The sequence below is a fragment of the Phyllostomus discolor genome, chromosome 9 (genome assembly GCF_004126475.2).
Source record: "Phyllostomus discolor isolate MPI-MPIP mPhyDis1 chromosome 9, mPhyDis1.pri.v3, whole genome shotgun sequence".
Classification (NCBI taxonomy): Eukaryota; Metazoa; Chordata; class Mammalia; order Chiroptera; family Phyllostomidae; genus Phyllostomus; species Phyllostomus discolor.
The window spans coordinates 18,677,946-18,698,817 of record NC_040911.2 but is presented as its reverse complement, the minus strand read 5'-3'; the positions used below and the strand labels follow the sequence as shown (position 1 = coordinate 18,698,817).

Genomic DNA, 20,872 nt, shown 5'->3' with positions numbered 1-20,872 from the left:
ATTTTACATTCCCTTCCTCAATATGTGGAAGTTTCTATTTGTTCCAGAGTCACCAATATTTGGTGTGGTCAGTTCATTTAAACCTAACTATTTTGGTGATTGTGCAGTGGTATTTCATTGTGGGTTCAATTTGCTTTTTCCTGGTAATACTGCACACTATTCTATTTGTTACTGGCCCTTTATGTATCTTCTTTTGTGAAGTATTCAGATGTTTTACCCATTTTTTAATCAGGCTGTCTTTTCACTATTGAGCTACATATAGAATTCTTTTAAAATTCTGGATACAATCCTCGTCAGAAGTAAATTTTACAAATATTGTTTACTCTGTGATTTGCTTATTCATTTCTTAATTTTTTGATGCGATACTTTTAATATTGGTGAATTCTCATTTTCAACTTCCTTATATCTTTCTATACCCTTTTAAAAAAGAAAAAAAAAACTTTGCCACCCCTAAGTCATAAACATATTCTCCTATGAAAGCTTTAAAGTTTTAGCTATTAGGTGAAAACTATGGTCCACCCAGAATTGTTCTGCAGGGGGTCAAGGTTCATTCTTCCGAATGAACATCCAGTTCTTCCAGCACTACTTGTTAAAAAGACTTCCCTGTCCCTACTAGACTGCTTTAGCATCTCTGTCAAAAATCTAATCTATTATCCAGAATGTAATCTTCTGGATAATAACCACAGAAGTATCTATTTTGGGATTCTCTATCTTATCCTATGTTATTTGTTTTTTTATTCCAGAATCACACTGTATGGATTACTTGACTTCATGGAATGTCATGAAGTCAGACCATTTAAGTCCTCTGTGTTGTTTTTTGTTTCAAGATTGCTTAAATATTCTAGGTCCTATACTTTTCATGTGTAATTTTAGGGTCAGTTTCTACATTTCTACTAAAAAACAAATTCAGGGTACTATGAATCAGACTAAAATGGAGGAGAAGTGACTCAATGGTACCCAGTGTTCCAGTTCACAATCACAGGGCAACTTACTGCACAGTAGTTCCAACATGTAGGTCCTCCGAGGGTTGGTCTCCATTGTTGTCCCTTGAGAAGGGTCACATCTTTTTTGTTCTTTATATGCTGAATAACTTAGGACTGTATGTTGGACACTTGAGTTGTGTGATGAAGATGCCAGATTCTATAATATTCCTCCAACAACTATTAACCGTTTTTGTTTCGGCAGGTAATAAACTTGTTTGTACTCGAAGTGCAAACCTATCTTTGAACAATTCAAATCAGTTTTTAACCTTCAGCTAGGCTACACTAAGCCTAAGTCAACCCCACATATGTGTGGGAGACTAGTGAATACATCGGTTTTTAAGCAGAATCTGGGGCTTCCCATCAGTAGCTTTCCTCTTGCTGGTTCTTCAGGAAAGATAGTTTTTATTAAAACTTTAGCTACCCTGCACATTCCACATGGACAAAAACTATAAAAACAGAAAATTCACCCAATTCCATTACCTTGTTCCAAGTATCATAATCGCTCCAAGGTGTCTCGGATGCTTTTTGTTTGTCTGTCTTGTGCAGTTTGTAATTGTTATCAGAGGGAGCGTGAGACTAGTAAAAGCGTATCTGGCTATACAAGCAGAACTCTCTCTCCATTTGCTTAGTCTTTAATTTCATCAAGGTTTTGAAATTTTAGAATCTGTGTGTCTTCAAAAAATACATTTCTAGAGAAATCCAGGAAAAGAAGTTGGAGGCATAGGTAAACACAGCTCACAACTCACACATCGACAGCAAAAATTGTAACTAAACTACAAAATAACTGTCACTCAGAATCATCAGAAAATCGAACTGCATGGAAGTCCAACAACCAAGGAATTAACAAAGTCACACTGATTCAGATGGTAGGAGGGGTGGAGACATGGAGATCTAAACAGAAGGTCCCACAAATTGGGAGGGTTATCTCAGGAGTGAGGGATCCAGCCCCACACCAGACCACACAGACCAGGGTTCCAGTGTCAAGAAGATAAGTCCCCATAACTTCTGGCTATAAAAACCAGCTGCGGTTGGGGCGGCTGAAAAAAAATGCAGGGTTCTCAGGCATCTCCTCTTAAAGGGCCCCAAATGGACTTAGGACTCAGGCAGAGACTTACACCCTCTGGGCTCCAGCACTGGGGCCACAGCTTAAAGAGCACCAGTGGCATACAGGGAGAAACATGTCTGGCATCGGGGCAAGTGCCAAAGGACAGATTCCTCCTGGACGAAACTCCAAAGGTCAGGCAGCAGCCACTGTCCCTTTTCTAAGCACTCCCCCACACAGAGCCACAGAGCAGCAGCACTGTATCTGAGACTTCATCAACCTGGTTCACAGGGGTTGCCCCACCCTAGTGATTACCTAAGGCTCCACTCCATCCAACTTACAGTGCACTTTTCTACAACAGGCCATGCTACTAAGACAGGGAGTCAGCGCAGCTCTACCTGATACATGGTAACAAACACAGGAGTCTGCCAAAATGAGGAGACAAAGAAATATGGCCAAATTGAAAGAACAGAACAAAACTCCAGAAAAAGAACTAAACAAAACAGAGATAAGAAATTTACCAGATGCAGAGTTCAAAACACTGGTTATTAGGATGCTCAAGGAACTCATCAAGTACTTCAACAACATAAAAAAGAGCCAGGCAGAAATAAGGTTACACTAAGTGAAATAAAGAAAAATTCACAGGGAACTGACAGTAGAGTGGATGAATCCAAGAATCAAATCAATGATCTGGAACACAAGAAAAAAAATTCAGTCAGAACAGCAAGAAGAAAAACTTTTTTTTAAAAAAATGAGTATAGACAAAGAAGCCTCTGAACAACCTCAAACATACGAACATTTGAATCATAGGGGTGCTGGAAGGAAGAGAGAAAGAGCAAGAAATTGAAAACTTATTTTAAAAAATAATGAAAGAAAACTTCCCTAATTTGGTGAAGTAAATAGACATACAAGTCCAGGAAACACAGAGTTCCAAACAAGCTTCCAAAGAAGACCAAGACACATCATAATTCCAACGCCAAAGGTTAAAGATAAATAGAGATTCTTAAAAGCAAGAAGAGGAAAGCACTGAGTTACTTACCTACGAGGGCATACCCATAAAACTATCAGCTGATTTCTCAAAAGAAACTTTGCAGGCAAGAAAGGACTGGCAAGAAGTATTCAAAGTGATGAAGAGCAAGGACCTGCAAATGACATTACTCTATCCAGCAAAACTATCATTTAGAATGGAAGGGCAGATAAAGTGCTACCCAGATGAGGAAAAGCTAAAGGAGTTCATCATCATCAAGCCATCATTACATGAAATATTAAAAAGACGTATTTAAGAAAAGATCAAAACTATGACCATTAAAATGGCAATAAATGCACAACTACCAACAACCAAATCTAAAAAAACAAACTAAACAAATGAGCAGAACAGAAACAGAATCATAGATACGGAGCTCATTTGGATGGCTATCAGTTGGAAGGGAGATGGAGAAAAATGAGGGAAAAGGTGCAGGGATTAAGAAGTACAACTGGTAGATACAGAACAGGTGGGGGGATGTTAAAAACACTACAGGAAATGGAGTAGCCAAAGAACTTACATACATGACCCATGGACATGAACTAAATGGGACAATGGCCAGAGGGAATTGGGGTTACTGGGTGGAGGAGGGCAAAGGGGTAAAAATTGGGACAACCGTAATAGCATAATCAATAAAATATATATTTTAAAGATGCACTTCTAGTTATTACAACTTTATTGATGCTGCTACTCATAAATTTTCTTAATATTGCTTCATTTGTTTGCTATTAATATTTATGAAAATACAACAGATTTTTATACACTGAACCTGTAAAGTATTTGCTTTAATAGCTGTTTTTGTAGATTTAAGGCTGGGGTGTCAAATTCATTTTCACTGGGGGCCACATCAGCTTTGTGGTTGCCTTCAAAGGGCCAAATATAGAGCTCCTTGCCCCTAGTTAAAGAGTAGTTACCTTTATACAGCCCTAAAATTACATTCGGCCCTTTGAAGGCAACCACAAGGCTGGTGTGGCCCCCGGTGAAAATGAGTTTGACACTTTGGCCTTAAGGTTTCTCACAGAATGGTATCATCTACAAAAATGAGTGTTTTGACCCATCCATCCTTTCAGATCTTTACGGCTTTTAAGGCTTTTATATTTTGTGTACCTGGCTCACTACACTGGTTAGGTATTCCACTGAAAAAAAAATATAACGAACTGAAAACACAAGAGTGAACATCCTTATCCTGTTTCTAATCTTAGAGAAAGCTTGATATTCTAAGATTAAGTATATTCTTTGCTGTATTTATTAAATGTCCTTTATCAGACTGATGCAATACCACCTGGACCTAGAATTTTCTTTGTAAGAAACATTTTATGAATTTCTTTCAAGATTTTATTTATTTTTAGAGAGGGGAAGGGAGGGAGAAAGAGAGGGAGAATAATATCAATGTGTGGTTGCCTCTTACACACCCCCTACTGGGGACCTGGCCAGCAACCAGGGCATGTGGCCTGACTGGGAATCAAACCAATGACCCTTTGGTTCACAGGCTGGCACGGAATCTATTGATCCACACCAGTCAGGGCTGAATTCAATTTCTTTAATTGATATATGGCTATCCAAATTCTCCATTTCTTCTTGTATCAGGAATACATTTTGAGAGATTTGATCTTTATAAATTCAATGGCATGAAGTTGTTTAAAATGTGTATTAGGCTTTTAATATCTGTAGAGTCTAGCATGATAATCCTTTTCATTTCTGACATGGGTAATTTATGTTGTTAACTCTCATTTTTTTCTTCATCAGTCGAATAGGTGTTTATTGATATTACTGATCTTTCTAATGAGCCTTTTAGCCTTGTTATCTCTATTGTTTCTTTTCTAGTCATTAATTTCTGCTCTATTTTTTGTTATTTCTTCCTTCTACTCACTTTCCATTTCTTTGATCTTTTTATCTCATCTCTTAGGTGAAGTCTTAGGTAACTTTTCTAAAATAATTAAAATTATTAATTTCCATTTAAGCACTGTTTTAGCTACATTCCACATACTGGTATGTGTAGCTTCATTATCATTTTTAATTTGAAATGCATTCTAATTTTTCTCATGGTTCTCTTCTAAATAACCCATGGGTAAAGAACTGTGTTAATGTGAATTTGTTAATAGATGTCTTATTGGTTCTAACTTCCAATTTTGTCTTATTGTTGATAGACAACATACTTTGTTGATTTCAACCCTGTTGAAGTTACCATGAGTATTTGGAAAGACCGTGTATTATTGTAATGACACTGAATTTAGTAGTCTATAAATATCAAGTAGGTGGTTAACAGTATAACTTAAATCTTTTATGTTTTCACTAATTTTTTGGCCTACTTGAACTCCAACTACAATTGTAGATTTGTGAATCTGACCCATTAATTCTATCATGTTTTACTACATGTATTTTGAAGCTTTTTTTTTAATTAACCCATTTATGGCCATGGCTTCTTGATGTCAGCATTTCAGAGATGTTGTTATTTAACAATATTTTGATTCCCTTTCTTCTGATGAACACTCACCTGTCATGTGTATCATTATTGTGTATATGTAACATGTTGTTTTTCACTGGCTGCTTTCAAGATTTTCACTTTCCTGGCCTTGAATACGGTGCACCTAGGTGTGGTTTTCTTTTCACTTATTCTTCTTGAATTTAATGAGGGATGTGACACCCCCCACTTTTGATACTCAACTGCTGATAGTTTGAAGTCCCACCATGTCCTTATGTCTCAAATCTGAGCAAAGCTGATAAGAAGCTTTCTACCTTTCTCTCTCCTTTGTTCCCCCCTTTGGTGCTGGAGGGAATTTCAAACCAGGCAAGCCTGGGAACACACAGGGGTGCAGGAACTGTCAACCCAACCCCAAGTCTCCTATCACTGCTTTCCCAGCTCATGTTTTGGACCAGCCTGAGAGCCAGTCCTTCTTGTCCAAGAAAGCCTCATATGAACAATAATCCTTTTCATGCCCTCAGAGTATCTGTTTGGCTTTATCAGTCTTACATCAAAATCATATTTGGGGAGGGATCCACACTACATACAGTTTATAATGATTAAGTACTTCCTATGTATTACGTATAGCACTTAGCCCTTAAACACAATGAATCACTTAATGCCTCACTATCTCCACAATTTAGGTATTGTAATCCCTGTTTGACAAAGGAGGTAAAAGCAGCACACAGATAAAGGAACAGGCCTAAGTGGCAGGGAGAGAGGCTGTAGTCTTAATTATCAACACTATCCTCCCTGTTATATAGTTACTAAAAATACTAAAAAGAAATAAATAAAACCATAATAAGACAAAACTAAACAATAACTTTGATACAGTATCCCACATAAGTAAACATTTAGAGGATGTGCTTACTTATGAAAACTTGAGATTTCACTACAAGAGTTATTTCCTCAGGAAAAAGAATTTAGAAAAGTAAATTGGTAGAGCCAATTTCAAATTAAGATAGGGGCAGACAATAAATAGAATTTCCATGGTCAGAGCCCTCCAAAAAGTAATACTCTTATTCTTCGTTGATTAGATACAGCTATTCTTAGAAGAGAAGGAAGGACCAGGTAATGATTGAAAGAATTTTCACCTTTTCTTACGAATTTTATATTGAAAACATTACTATGAGAGCTCACTGGATGTTTCCACTGCCACCGAAAAATAACAAAACATCTCCAACAAATAAAATAGTCCCTACCATTAAAAAAGATTTAAATATCAATTCTAAAAATAGTTGCTAGAAATATTTCAAGTCCTTCCAAACACAGAAACTTTTGCTTAAAAAAAAAAAAAGGGGGTAACATTAGGTTCAGAAATATTAAATTATGTAGCTGATGGATTTTCTAAGTTTATTTTAATATACATCCTATGCTTTGAACAATTAAAAAAATAGTATCCTAAACAGCAAAAGAAATCCTAACCAAAAAAACATGTCATTGCAACATTTTAAATTAAATGCATAAACAAGAATTGCAATACAGAACCCCATTCTATAAAAACTTAATTTTTTAAATCATACTTTTTTGTGATGCTTATATTTGGTTTTAGAGAAAGATTTTTAACCTGACAATTTTAAAAACTGGCATTCTATAAAATAAAAATCAACTCAGAGCTATATAGGATTTTGAAGTTGACAATGTATTTTTTACATGGATGGAAAGGTTAAAACGTTTAGGTCAGGTACATAGACTAAAGTATTATTTATACCTGTTAATGCAAATTATAAATTATATAATCCATTACATAAAAACTACACAGAAAAGTTCTTTTAAGTTACTTAAATTATTTTCCATTATAAATTTTTGCTGAATATCTAACTGCCAACTTTCACATCAACTGTAACATAAACATGCCTTCCTTTACCTTCTTTCCCCCTACCCTCAACAAACTTGGAGTAAACCAAGCTAGAGGGAAATTACATCCTCTTACATATATATAAAGCCATAAAGATAAGCAAAGTTCATAAAAGAAAGTAGTTTGGGATGAAGAAGTTAATAACAAAATCATGTATTTCATTTTTAATTTAAGCATTATTTATGATCATAGTTTCATAAGTGCCTCAAAACTACCATTTCACAGCACTCCCAACTACATCCCAAAAGCAAAATTAAAATAATGCTGAGTTCTGAGAATAAAGACTAATCTGACAAGGAAAAAATAAGATGGTAATAGAAACCTCCAGTTATAATAAAATAGTCTCTCTGGAAATAAAGCATCATTGGAAAATTTAACAAGTATCATAGTCAAATACTTTGTCTTTAGAGAAAACGTTTTATATTGTTAAAATGGCACATATTTCATGCAGATGTATGAACATCCCTCCATTCTCTACATACATTCCACCCATCCCCAGCATCACTACCTCTGAATTTCCCGATTTTCAAGAGAGGGACATGGCTTACTCAACGAGCCGGCTGTGGCGAGCTTCCCCCGCTCACATGGCTGCTCTGGATCTCGCATCACATCTACTACACTCCTGTCGAACTTCTTTCCTCCTTTCTGTATAAAATCTCAAAAAAATAAAATAAAAAATCCCAAGTCTGTTCTAAGTCATTCCCAGATACATGTATTAACAAATCATTTTTGAGAAATTAAAAATGTGCCCTGATGTAAATCAAATTTTAGTCTCTCATTCAATTTTGCTAACTCTACCTCCTCCAGAACTCTCAGGGCTGGACGAGCAGGGAGAGAAGTGTTCCAAGAAAAGGGAAGCAGCCTTGCAGGGTTGACCTGACTGAAATCTGAAACGACGTAATGTGGTGGGCGGGGGGAGGGGGGTCCTGTGTAGGTCAGAAACTCCAATGATGCCTCTTACCTGCAGTTAGTTCCTGTTGCCAGAACCTCACTGGCTGGTTGGTTTGGGTCACTTTGACTCTCCAAGGAGAGCAACTTCAACTACCTTCAAGTCTATCTGGCCCTCAGGAACTCTGAAGGTGCAGGCCATTCCCATTGTGCCCTTTCTTTATTCTACTGACTCAGGAGCAGCTCCACGTGGTAAAAGTCAGGACCAGTACTTACTCCCCAAACTTTTACACACACGTCAAACTGAGAAGTCCCCCAAAGTCCCTCAACTGGCATGAGCAGAGGAGAAATGCCACAGCATATATTGGGTTGGCCAAAAAGTTCCTGGTTTTTTTTCCCATAAAATAAAAGACACGTTTTTCATTTTAACCAGTAACTTTATTGACTTTGAATATTTTGAGTATATCAGCTATCTCCCACATGGTAGAACGTTATAACTGCTCTCAATAAATGACTTGATTTGATCACTCTCAACTTCAACTGGTTCACAGACTGGAGCATCATCCAGTGAGAAATCTCCGACATGAAACCTTGCAAACCACTTCTGACACATTCGATCAGTCATAGCACCTTCTACATACACTACACAAATCTTATTTTGCATTTCAGTTGCGTTTTTACCTTTCTCAAAACAATAAAGCATAATATGCCAAAAATGTCGTTTATTTCCTTCCATTTTCAATATTTAAATGGCTACATAAATATTCACCAGTTTTGATAAGTTTTTTTTAAATGCACACTGATATGACAATTGTCACAATACAACCTAACAAAATTGTTTCAAATGAAGTTAAAGACAACTAAGCACTACTAGAGCCATCTTATTGGGAAAAAAAAAACAACAACAAAATATCTTTTTGGCCAACCCAGTATACTACTCAGTTCTCATATGGGACCCCCTACACAAATATTGTATTCCATTCATAGGGCCTAGATGTCAGTGATGAGTTAAGTATACTAATACTTATCTCAGGAAATCCTTTCTGCAAGTCCTGAATGGATGGGATAGCACCTCAATTCTGAAAGCAGGTTACCTGCAGTGTATTTTTCCCAGATTTGGGGTCTCTGAATAAATACTAAAAGAGTTCTCATTTTAACATTCTCCTACAATTCTACTTCCAGGTGAGAAATAAGCAGGTCCCTGCAGGCTGATGTTCCTGCTGCAGGAGGAAAAAAATAACAAAAAGGGGACAAGATAATGAAGACAACAGAGAGCTGTAAGGTATTGCGATACAGAATAACTAAGGCTTGCAAGAGGAAAAGAACTCTGCTAGATGAACTGACAACTGCCTGCCATTTCCTTCCCGGAGGTCATTTGCAGCTTCTATGTTTAAGCTTGGTCTGTAAAGAGAAATTCTACTGAATAAAATGACAGAATAAAACTTTTGACAGTCACAAGAGTCTCCCCTCTCCGAGATGTCTGCCAGATTTTAATGCTGCAAAGCAAGAGCAATCTCAAAAGCCAAACTTCGACTATGGAAAAGGCAGAAGGGATTCCCTCACTATTTGAGGGAGTAGGTGATGGAGGTCTGCCAGGCTTTCAATAGAAATCCCAGGAAAGCCTTATTTGCAGAAAAGAGATGAGACAGTAGTAGACTACATCAAATTAAAATGGGGCCTGAACCCCAATGCAGCTCAATCCCTGATTATATCAAGGTGATCAGCCTCTCTATCCACCGGATGTAGGAAAGGTCAAACACACTTTGGAGAAAGCACGACTTGCAACATCTATAATTCTCCTATATGTAATATATGACATACATAAATGATAACCAAAAACATGAGTAGACAATAACAGAAGCAGACAAAGACTTTAAAATAACTATTTTAAATATATTTTTAAAACTCTGGAAAAATAGAAAAAAATGAAAAACTTATCAATAGAGATTTGAAATCTATAATATCAAAAGAATATACTAAAAGTGATATATATAAATGTGAAATTAAGAAATTAACAGATATGTTTAACGGCACAAAATAGGACCACTAAACTCAAGCTTAAGTCAATAGAAAATACACAAGCTGAAAGAGGAAAAAATGAAAAGAACAGAGCATAAGAAACATGTGGTATCCATGCATTTTAGGCCAAATAGGAGATAAGATTCAAGGCAACATTGCTAGCCTGGTGTTTTACTATTATTTTCCATCCCCACAGCCCTATGTGTGGTGCTGCCTATCTCAGGTCCTTTACATGATGGTGGTACACTTACTTGTATCATCAGTGGGGACCACAGAGCCCGGGAAACACTCTTATAAGACAGGAAGGAGGAGAAGTGAAAAGTATGGTTAAATGTTGTCCCTAGTAATTATGATCTTCCCAGAATGTGGTTAGTAATGTTAAGAATGGTCTAAGCAAGCTAGAACGTTTCCTGATAAGCCTGGACATGGACCAAGGATGCTGGAAAAATAAAAGATGGCTGTAATTTTTTTAAATGCCCATTATTTTAGCTAGGTTGATAAATGAATTATTTAAAGTCAGTACATTACAGTAATGAGACAAGGAAAGTGGGGATGTTGCTTATTGTGTTAGGTGTTAAATGTTAAATTTAGAGAGATTAATTAATCTGGGCATAAGCCAGCAACTTTATAAAGGGACAAAGGTCCTAGAGCAGGTGGGTATTTTCAGTGATAAGGTAAATAATAAACATGTCCTATCTGTCTCAGAATATATCATACACATAAAAGGGCTCTGAAAATCAGGGTCCCGGAGCAGGGGCACCCTCAAAAAAATCTAACTATAAATGTAGGGGCACCCTCAAAAAAATCTAACTATAAATGTAGGGGCACCCTCAAAAAATCTAACTATAAATGTAGCCTCCAGATAAAGGTTCAAGTTTCTAGCAAAGTGTCTTTCAAATTGTGTTTCACAGGACCCTAGACCTCACCAGAAGTACTTTTTACAACTTAAACACAGAACATAGAGAAAACGACAAACCAGATGCAGACTGACAAAAGGTAGCTACTATCTAGTATCTTAAGGTTCTAATTTGAATTTATAAAAAATTTCATTGTCCTGACCAATTTTATAAATAAATATTATACATTTGACTAAACTAAATTATAAACTCTGTATTAACACAATGATGCCTGGCAGAAACTTTTTCTAAGCAAAAGTAGACAATACAATTTAATTACCTACAATTTAATGTGAGCTCTTTTAGAAAAACTGAAAAAAAATGAAGATAGGATATCTGTAAAATTTCAAGTAAATCATATTCATGGCTATAATGCGTTATAGTTTATAAATCTCACATTATTTCACAAAAACCCAAAAATATACTGCAAAAGTACTCAGATAATACCACCCCCTTTCACAGATGAGGAAATACATAATAAAGTCGTCACATGCCCAGGATTCACACTTGTCAGTACTGAAGCAGCTGACACAAAAACAGACTATCAATCTGAAATTTCAAGAGTTCCTTCCACCATAGTGCTCCAAACATATTATGATATACACAGAGCTACACACAGACCCGTCATCTATGTATAAACAAGAGAATTATTTTTACTCTTTTGAAATAATGAAAAAGCACTAGTTTAAGAAGAATTGAAGGATACTACAGTTTGAGTTTGAAAAGACTTCTCGTTACCTCTTCTTGGGTTATCCAGAGGTGTAAGAGGGTAGGAATGTGAAGTTAGAAATAAAAGCTGACAATCTACAGGAAGTTTACTTTAATTACTCTGATGTTTAAAAATTTAGAAGACAGAAAACAAAATCCTAATGTCAGTGACAGTATTAAGAAGAAACAAACAATATGTAAGACACCAGTTATACAATTACTTCTGAAAAGAAAAATTAGGTAGCCAGTCCCATGACAACAGGGTGGAAGAGAGATGCTTTTAACCTGTGGTGGATTTCTGAATATGTTTTTAAAGAATATGCTTTTTTAAAAGGCTAAAACGGATACAGATACAGATACAGATGTAGTGGTACCTCGGTACTCATCGTTAGTTCCTTGCAGAGCGCGTGAGGAGTGCTGAAACCAAGGAACACTGAAACCAACAAGTACCTAAGGATGAAGCATTTTCTCTTGCAAATGGTGGCATCGTGACTCATGCAAGTTTTAGAAAGTGCTATGAGTCCCAAGCAAGCACCGAGTGCTGAAACACTTTTTTCTCATCAAAATGCAATGAGCACAGGTTTTGATGAGTTCTGAAGCCAACACATAGCAAGATATGACTGCATGTATATTTTTAAAAGAATGTTTTCAAGAAAATAAAAACATAATTGTTCAACAGAAAAATTAACTTCAAAAGGTTAAAAAGTAAAGACAAGACTAGTCTAAGTTGTCCAAAAGTACTATTTAAACATTTGATTGTGCTACTGATAAAAGTAAATCATATTTTTATATATAAATATTAGGGAAAATTTTTTAGGTCATCTATAAATAACCACTATTAACAATTTGGTGTATTTCTCTCTACCTTTCATGACTGTGTTAACACTTTTAGAGATATGCTTTATCAAGTCAAAAAAATTTGTTTCTAATTTGTTAACATGCATACTGAATTTTAGAGAAAGCTCTTTCTATATCCATCAAGATGACGAGAGTCCTTAAATATGAAATACATGAACAGGATTCCTGTAGTTGAATCAATCACACTTGCATTCTTGCAGTAAACCTTGGAGTCATGATTTTGTGGTTTTGTTCTGAGTAATTCTAGTTTCTGATATTTTATTTATATTTTTGAATCTATTTTTATAAGTACGACTAGTATAAAATTTTCTTTTACTATTCATGCTCAATTCTGATATAAAATGTGTTGGGTAAGTTTCCTTTATTATTAGAGTTAAGGAAACTATATAGGTTAGGGTTGGGTTTTTCCTAATTCTTTGCTGTTACAAAACAATACTGAAATGAATCAGAAATCTTGACCATATTCCTGATTGTCTTCCTCAGGATTACATGGTCAAAGCAGCACTTTAGAAAAGCCCTGGTAATTTATTTTTATGAAATAAACTCCACATTCCTACACATTTACACAGAACGAATATAAAATTGCCGTTTTAGACCCCACGGGCCCTTGCTTTTAATGTTACAGAATCTCCATCCCCACTGCAGTCTCAATTTCTGCACATCGTACATAATATGCATTGGAAGCCATTTTTCTCCTGCCTGGCTCCTTACTTAAAGATCAGCTGCCACTACAACTTAACGACTGAGGAGGAGTCATCCATTCTTCAGTCTTGAAAATGTGTGAAACACAAAACATTCATGAAACTTTTAACTATTCAGCCCATTGCAGCTTGAGATTAAGATCTACCCGTGAATCGCTTGGTGTCACCACATACAACAGTGGGAAGGAAGCAGTGACATGTACGTGTGATTACAGTTTCCACCCCTTTGGAGACAAAACCACAAAAGCAGAGTAATTGTGTCAGGGCGGGACGTAAGGCAGAACTATGCTTCTGCCGTAAGTTCAGTCCACTCTAACACTAGGAGGTGAGGGTTGAGGGGAAGAAATGCTGTTAAGAGTCAATGAAACAGATCCTTTAACAGAAAACATTTGCCATACTTTTAAGAAATTTATGTGTCATATTCTTCATCAAATTGAACTTGTCTGTATTTTTCAGGTTTGTAAAATCTTAAGTTATTTTATTAAAACTTTACTTGCAATTTTAAGTAAACTTACATTAAATCCATTTACCATTATATTGTAAATAATTTTGTTTAAACCATGGTTTGGATTTATCCACAATGGACCTTTTCCATTTCATTCCCCACCTTTTACAGTCTACATAATTAAGAGCTGACTGAATCTTTAGACATTCAGTTGTTAAGAAATGACTAATCATCTGACATAATATAACTACTTTACTACTAATATAAAATATACCACACCAAGCTATAGTGTAAGAAGGTTAAGTTTTTTGATAGACTCAAACAATATTTATTAACAAATCTACATTTCTTACAATATTAAAAGAAAGTTAGACAAGCAGGTTTCTAAGCTTCAAGGAACTTTTGATAGTAAAAAAATAAGGTAACAGGCAACCACCACTTCACTTTCATCGGGTAAAAGGGTAAAAAATTACTTTTTAATGATGAAATATTCTGAGAACATGAAAAAGTCTCTTAACAGGCTACAACAAGGGGAATGGCAAGTAAGGAAAAGAAATCTGGCTAAGCTGACCTCCACAGTTTAAATGCCAGTATCTGTGAATTTTAATGATCAGGGTGCTACCTCCTGTGCCTTCTTAAAGGACAGAACTGCGCAGCCCTACTCTCAGGCTCTGCTGTCAGTAATTTCACTGCAATAGCCATCTGAGCCTTAGATGAAGCTGGGAGGAAACACAGCTCCACGTCTTCCTGAATCACACCCTTTGTTAAGGGAGAGAATGTACACTGGTTCTGCTCTTGATGGTCTCACAACCATTTTCCTCACTGCAGCCAGATGCTCTACTCCAAATCCATCTGATCTATGAGTCTTCTTTAAGATTCTTCAATGAATCTACCCTCACCCAATCATATCCAGGGGCACTGTAAACTCCCCAGCCAGCAGGCTGTGGTTCCTCATACCTGCAAAGTGGCATTCCTGCTGAGCCCCGTCCCCACCCCCCACTTTACATTCCCAGGACACAAGTGAACTGAGAACCCTTCACCAGTCCCCACCCCCCTCAATGCCACAACGTCAATACCACAGTGCTACTCCAGATGAACTGGGCTTCTCCCGACTAAATTCCTCCCTTACACCCACCAAGATTCAGTCCAGGCACCAATCTGCCACAAGCCACAAGGCAGGAAAAGTTCCTCTCCTTCAGACATAAACTCCCTAAGCAAACATCTTTTCTAACACCTACTGTACCTTACAAAATTATCTTTTTTATCTTTTAAAGTTTATCCCCCTTAATAGAAAGTAAGAACTCAAGTGCAGAAACTGTATTTTAACTCCAATGAGGAAGAGCCTATCACACACGCAGGCTCTTGTTGACAAATGCTACTGAATTGAAGTGCTGGGCACTACACAATGAAAAACTAACAAATAAAGCTTCACTTATTCTTAGCCAATTCATTAGCAAGACCTACCGTTGTACTTCCAAAACACATGCCAAATCCATCCACTCAACATCTGCATAGCCACCACGCCAGTCCAGCCTGTAGCCTCTCCTTTAGACTACCATAACAGCCTCCTGCTTTTCCAACTGCCCTGCCGCCAGACCCACCATTCACTCTCTAACACATACACACCCCACAATCTCTACCACTCCGCCTCCAGCAGCCAGAGATGTCTCTGTAAAAGTAAATATTAAAACAACCTTTAAAAGTGGATTTAAATGTAGAAGTCCATTAAAATCCTTACTTGCTTTCTATTACACTTAGACTAAAATTTACATTCCCACAGTGCCCTATAATACCCTGTACGATCTGACTCCCAAATTCTGTATTCGTTTTGTATTACTCCAACTCTACTGGGCTCCATTACAATAAGCTATCTCCCAACTCAGAGTCTTTATACTGGCTCTTGCCTCTGCCTAGAAGACTCTAACCTGACCTAGCTTGGTACTACTCTCCAAGCTTAACTTAAACATCACAATCCAATCCATAGTAGCTATTTTATGCCTCAGTCACTGTCTTCTTTGCAATCACTACCATCTCAAATTATATTAATTTGTCCACTTGTTTAGTGTATACATCTATCTTTCGTGAGGGCAGGAACTTGGTGTTCTGTTCATCACTGTATCCCCACATGCCTAGATACAGTACCTTGCACCGATCAGGCACTCACAATCATTTGTAAAACAAAAGAATAAACCAAGAAAAGTCACTCTTACTTAAGATATACATAAAACAAGGTAAAATAAATGAATAATTAATCTACCAAACAAGGCAGGAAACATTCAACTATTAGTATTTGCAAGTAGGTAGGCTGGGTGTTACTGGATCTACCCTCAACAAGCATCCACAGTGAATTTCCCCAAGTTCACTGGAACTATGTCATGTGGAATCCTTTCATGCGCTACGTGTGTGTGCTAGCACTCATGTATGACATTGCAAACAACCCTTTTTATACAGGTGCCCAAGAAACTCTGAAATGTACAAAAAAATAATGAAACTCTTAAAAACTACTTGCCACATTACTTAAAACCAAACAGTATTTCTGAGAGTGCTACTCATCTAAATGATTACAGATTTAATTATAGATTAAATATAAATTTACACTAATAAAACTCAACCTCTTAAGTAAGAGGTCCTTCCTATACAAGAGGCAGGTCTTCAAGTCAGGTCTGATTACCTGTAGCATCCAAGAAGATGCCTCACATACTGCACTTTCTTAGAAGTAATGCTCCAACTCAAAGAAAAAAATATATAAAATTCACCACAACGTTAGCAGCCTCTTCTAACTCCTTACTGCCTGAAGTTTTAACCAAGGGGGGAGAAAAGTATCTATCACTACTGCACTAGAAAAACACTGAATCTGTATTCAAATGTCATTCAATCACATAAATTAGATAATATACAAGGAAGCATTCAGGCAACAAAGGCAAATGAAGACTGAAGATAAAAATACCATCAAAGTATTTTATTTTGCTTGATTAAACCTCACTGTCCAAGTAAATGACTTGTAAAATAAATAAGTCTAAAGAGTAAAACAAAATTAATACAACAGGCTAAAAATAGCTATACTATTTTAGTAATATTTACAGGTGACTTGAAAGTGACAAAACTTCAGTAACTTTCCTTCGGATTCCTTTAAGCAGTTTTCAACGGGATGACCATCAAGCTTCTGATCTAACAACACTTACCTTGGTATGGTGACACATTTAGTATTACAATTTTGAGTGGTGATGGCTTTCTCAAGCTCATCTAATCGTCCTGTTTTCTTTAGCTTCTTCACCAAACTTTTAACTGCCTTCTCACACCACTTTTCTTCCTGTCCATTCTGCTCTCCTCCACCTGCTCCTCCAGATCCACCAGCTGATTTCTTCCATCCCAGCAGTCTCTTCACAACTGGTGGAGTGAATGGCAAGATGGACGACATGTTCTTGCCAAAGGCAGCAATCCACACTAAGAAAATATCCTCCTTTATCTAACCTAGAAAAGATACGGAAAATGGAATTTAGGGGCTAGCTAACTTTAAAATCAAGAAACAATTTCAACATGGCATCGAAAGCAAATGCAAAATGAGATAGAAATTCAAATTATTACTTTCAAAACAGGCTTTCAAAAGTTCTCTTCTTCACCTATGAAATATCTTTACTAATTTAAACAAATTGTGGAAATAAAAGCCTTTTACAAAAAAGACAATGTTGTAAATGGGTAAATAGAGTAATTTTGCAAGTAAAATCTTTTATCAAAATTGGATCAGTTTATCACTATCAATACTACTTTAACTTTTACCAGTTATTTTGGTGAAAAATATTTTCACCAAAAGAAAAGCTTTTCCCACTTTGTAGAACTTCAATCTAATTACCAAAACACAGCCCTGGCTGGCGTAGCCCAGTGGATTGAGCGCGGGCTGCAAACCAAAGCATCACAGGTTCGATTCCCAGTCAGGGCACATGCCTGGGTTGCAGGCCATGGTCCCCAGCAACTGCACATTGATGTTTCTCTCTCTCTTTCTCCCTGCCTTCTCTAAAAATAAATAAATAAAATCTAAAAAAAAAAAATAATAATTACCAAAACACTTAAAAAACCCTCTCCCCCAAAATTTTAAATTTTCATAACTGACTCGGTATCATAAAACAAAATCTAAAGTTATAAGAAGAAAAAAGGAATCAAGTATAAAGTAAATAACAAGAATACAGAAATAAAGGTAAATAGAGTCTTTAGAGAAAAGGTTTGGTTCACTTTTACATCCCTTGCAAAGATTTTTAATGAAACCTTTAATTTAATTATATCTTTTTAAAAATATATTTTAATTTTTACCTAAGGAATAATGTGCATGAGTATCATCAAATATGTTCTTGTCGCATCAAGATATGATTCTTTAAAATCTTTAAACTTATACTTAATTTGCTATTTATAACTCAGTACAGCAGTCTCCCCCCACCCAGCCCTATCTTCAACACCACTTCCCAGGGTTTCAGTTATCCCCAGTTCACTGTGGCCCGTAATGATCAGACACAAGATTCCAGAAATAAACAATTCATAGGTTTTAAGTTGCGTGCCATTCTCAGTAGCCAGATGGAATCTAGTGCTGTCCCACTCCATCCTGCCCTGTATGTGACCCATCCCTTTCTCCAGTGCACCCACCACGTGTACTCTCCCCACCCGGAAGTCACTCAACTGCTGTCTCAGTTATTAGAGTGCTTACCAGAGAGACAGAAAGACAGACCACATTCACATAACTTATAATATATTGTTATAAATGTTCTATTTTACTCTAGTTATTAATTTTTACTGTCTAATTTGTAAATTAAACTTTATCACAGATACGTATTATAGAAAAAAACTCAGCATATACAGAGTTCAGTACCACCTGTGGTTTTAAAAGGCATCCGCTGGGAGGTCTTGGAATATATTTCCCATGGATAAGAGGGGACCTGCTATGATAGGCTTATAATGGTAACCTTTGAAATATCAAGTTTAGGTATTATCTATTAATTTTTCTGTGGAAAATGAGAATTTAAACCACAACCACTCACTTTCCTCCAACCTTAAAGACAGATAACTCCCAATTGCAATTCTCGTACCTGATGAGAGAGATTGGCATTCAACTACTAATCACGCTTCCCTTTTTGTGCAACTCTTTCTTTTCCCCAGTTAATTATCTTAGTTTTTTAATTTGCTTGGTTTCTATGCACCTACCACAAATTCTTCCCACACTCTCCACAAGCCCCTCAATTAAATTTTAATGTTGATGACTTCAATTTCAAAATAAGAGACAAGATCATTTACCACTTGAGGACAGAACTGGAGAGTTAAGATTTGGAATGAAGCCCTGGCCAGGGGATGTGGTTGGGTGGAACACTGTCCCATACACCGAAAAGCTGTAGGTTCAACTCCCAGTCAATCAGGGCACATACCTAGGTTGAGGGTTCAATCTCCAGTCAGGGTGCAGACAGGAGGTAACCGATTGATGTTTCTCTCTCCCCCTTCCTCTCTCTTTCAAATCCATACATATCCTCGAGTGAGGATTAAAAAAAATTTTTTTGAGAGGAAAAATATTCAGAAACCTAGCTCTGAGAAATACTGCAAATAGTAAACTAGAGTTAAATAAATTTTATCAGGTATTTACCAGACCATACATTAAAAAGTATCCCATGAGAGGAGTTACACTTCTAATCAGGCTGTAGAAAGTCACAACAAACCATCACTTTCACCCTAATAATCACAACAAGCCAGATAAGCTACAAAATCATGGTTTTTCTGAACCCATCAGAGTTAAGGATGTAAATTAAGCTAAGTGGGACTAACTTTCAGAAAGTGTTGAGCCTTGATAGAAGAGAGGCCGAGAGTGACCAAGGAGGAATAATCCCACCACAGATGACTGTAAGGAGAAACCAGCCTAACTTTAACCATTTTAACAGCAACAAGAAGGCAGGCTGACCAGACACCAGAATTCCAAAGATTTAACAGAGCAAACCTGTATTACACCACTACTCATTCCCACAGGTCTTCTTCACCAAATACTTGCCAAAATGTCAAAGGTTGAGGGGCTGAGCTGGAAAGCTGAGAGATACCCTAAGAAGCTTATGGTCTCCCTCAAATGCAATGAATCTGCCCTCAGATAGGGGGAGGGGGAGGGATGAGAAGAGGGGAGGCATGGGCAGGAGGGGGAAAAAATCACTCCAAAAACCTCCAGACACTCAGCTGCCAAGGGCTGCAGTCAGACAGGAGAGTTGAGAGAAACACTTCTACCCAGATACTCTGGACATTTACTACCAAGGCTAGGGTAGAGAAGGTTTGCCGGCAGAAAACCCTGCAAGGTATTACTACTGGTAGAGAGGTTATCAAAAGAGGCAGAAAAAAACCTGAGACAGGACTGAAGAGCCAAAAGAACTCCAAAATGACCAAGGAATACACAGCTGGGCTGCAAAGCAAAGAAATCACCCACTGGTCAGAAAGTTGATGGCTCGGATCTAAAGCACAAAGAAATAACTGAAATTATAACCACACAAATAATCTTGAAGAAAGTCCTAATCCTGCTCTCAAAACCCTTACACTAAATCAAACTAAAGTTGCACCAAAGCCCAGAACTAGCTCAGCTAATTCACCTTACTGATTCAGCCCAACTATCAGACTAACATAAGAAATGATGGCCCATTTCTGGAAGTAAGTAACATTTACTTCAATCTGTACTGTTTTTATATAAATGTCCAGCATCCAATAAAAAATTGTAAGACAGGAAGTAACAAACCATAGTCAAAAGATGAAATTATTAATATAATCAGATCAGAGAAAGCTCAGATGTTGAAATGCCCACATGTTGAAATTATCAGGCATATACTTTAAAATAACTATGATAAAAACACTAAAAGATCTGATGGGAGAGAGACAACATGCATAATGAAACAGAATTTCATCATAGACATTGAGCTATAAAAGAACATCACAAGGAAATGTTAGAAATAAAAAAATACAGTATTGGAAATTAAAGATCTTTAGAT

General features: G+C 36.7%; 1 protein-coding gene across 1 annotated transcript in view; it reads right to left on the bottom strand.

Moving 5' to 3' along the window:
* The window catches only part of SMAD2 (SMAD family member 2), a 78,749-nt gene that overhangs the window by 33,764 nt on the left and 24,113 nt on the right, over nucleotides 1-20,872 (bottom strand). The window contains 1 exon segment of the mRNA XM_036010241.1: nucleotides 17,066-17,354. Within this exon segment, the coding sequence (XP_035866134.1) occupies nucleotides 17,066-17,301 (236 nt within the window). The 5' untranslated portion in view covers nucleotides 17,302-17,354.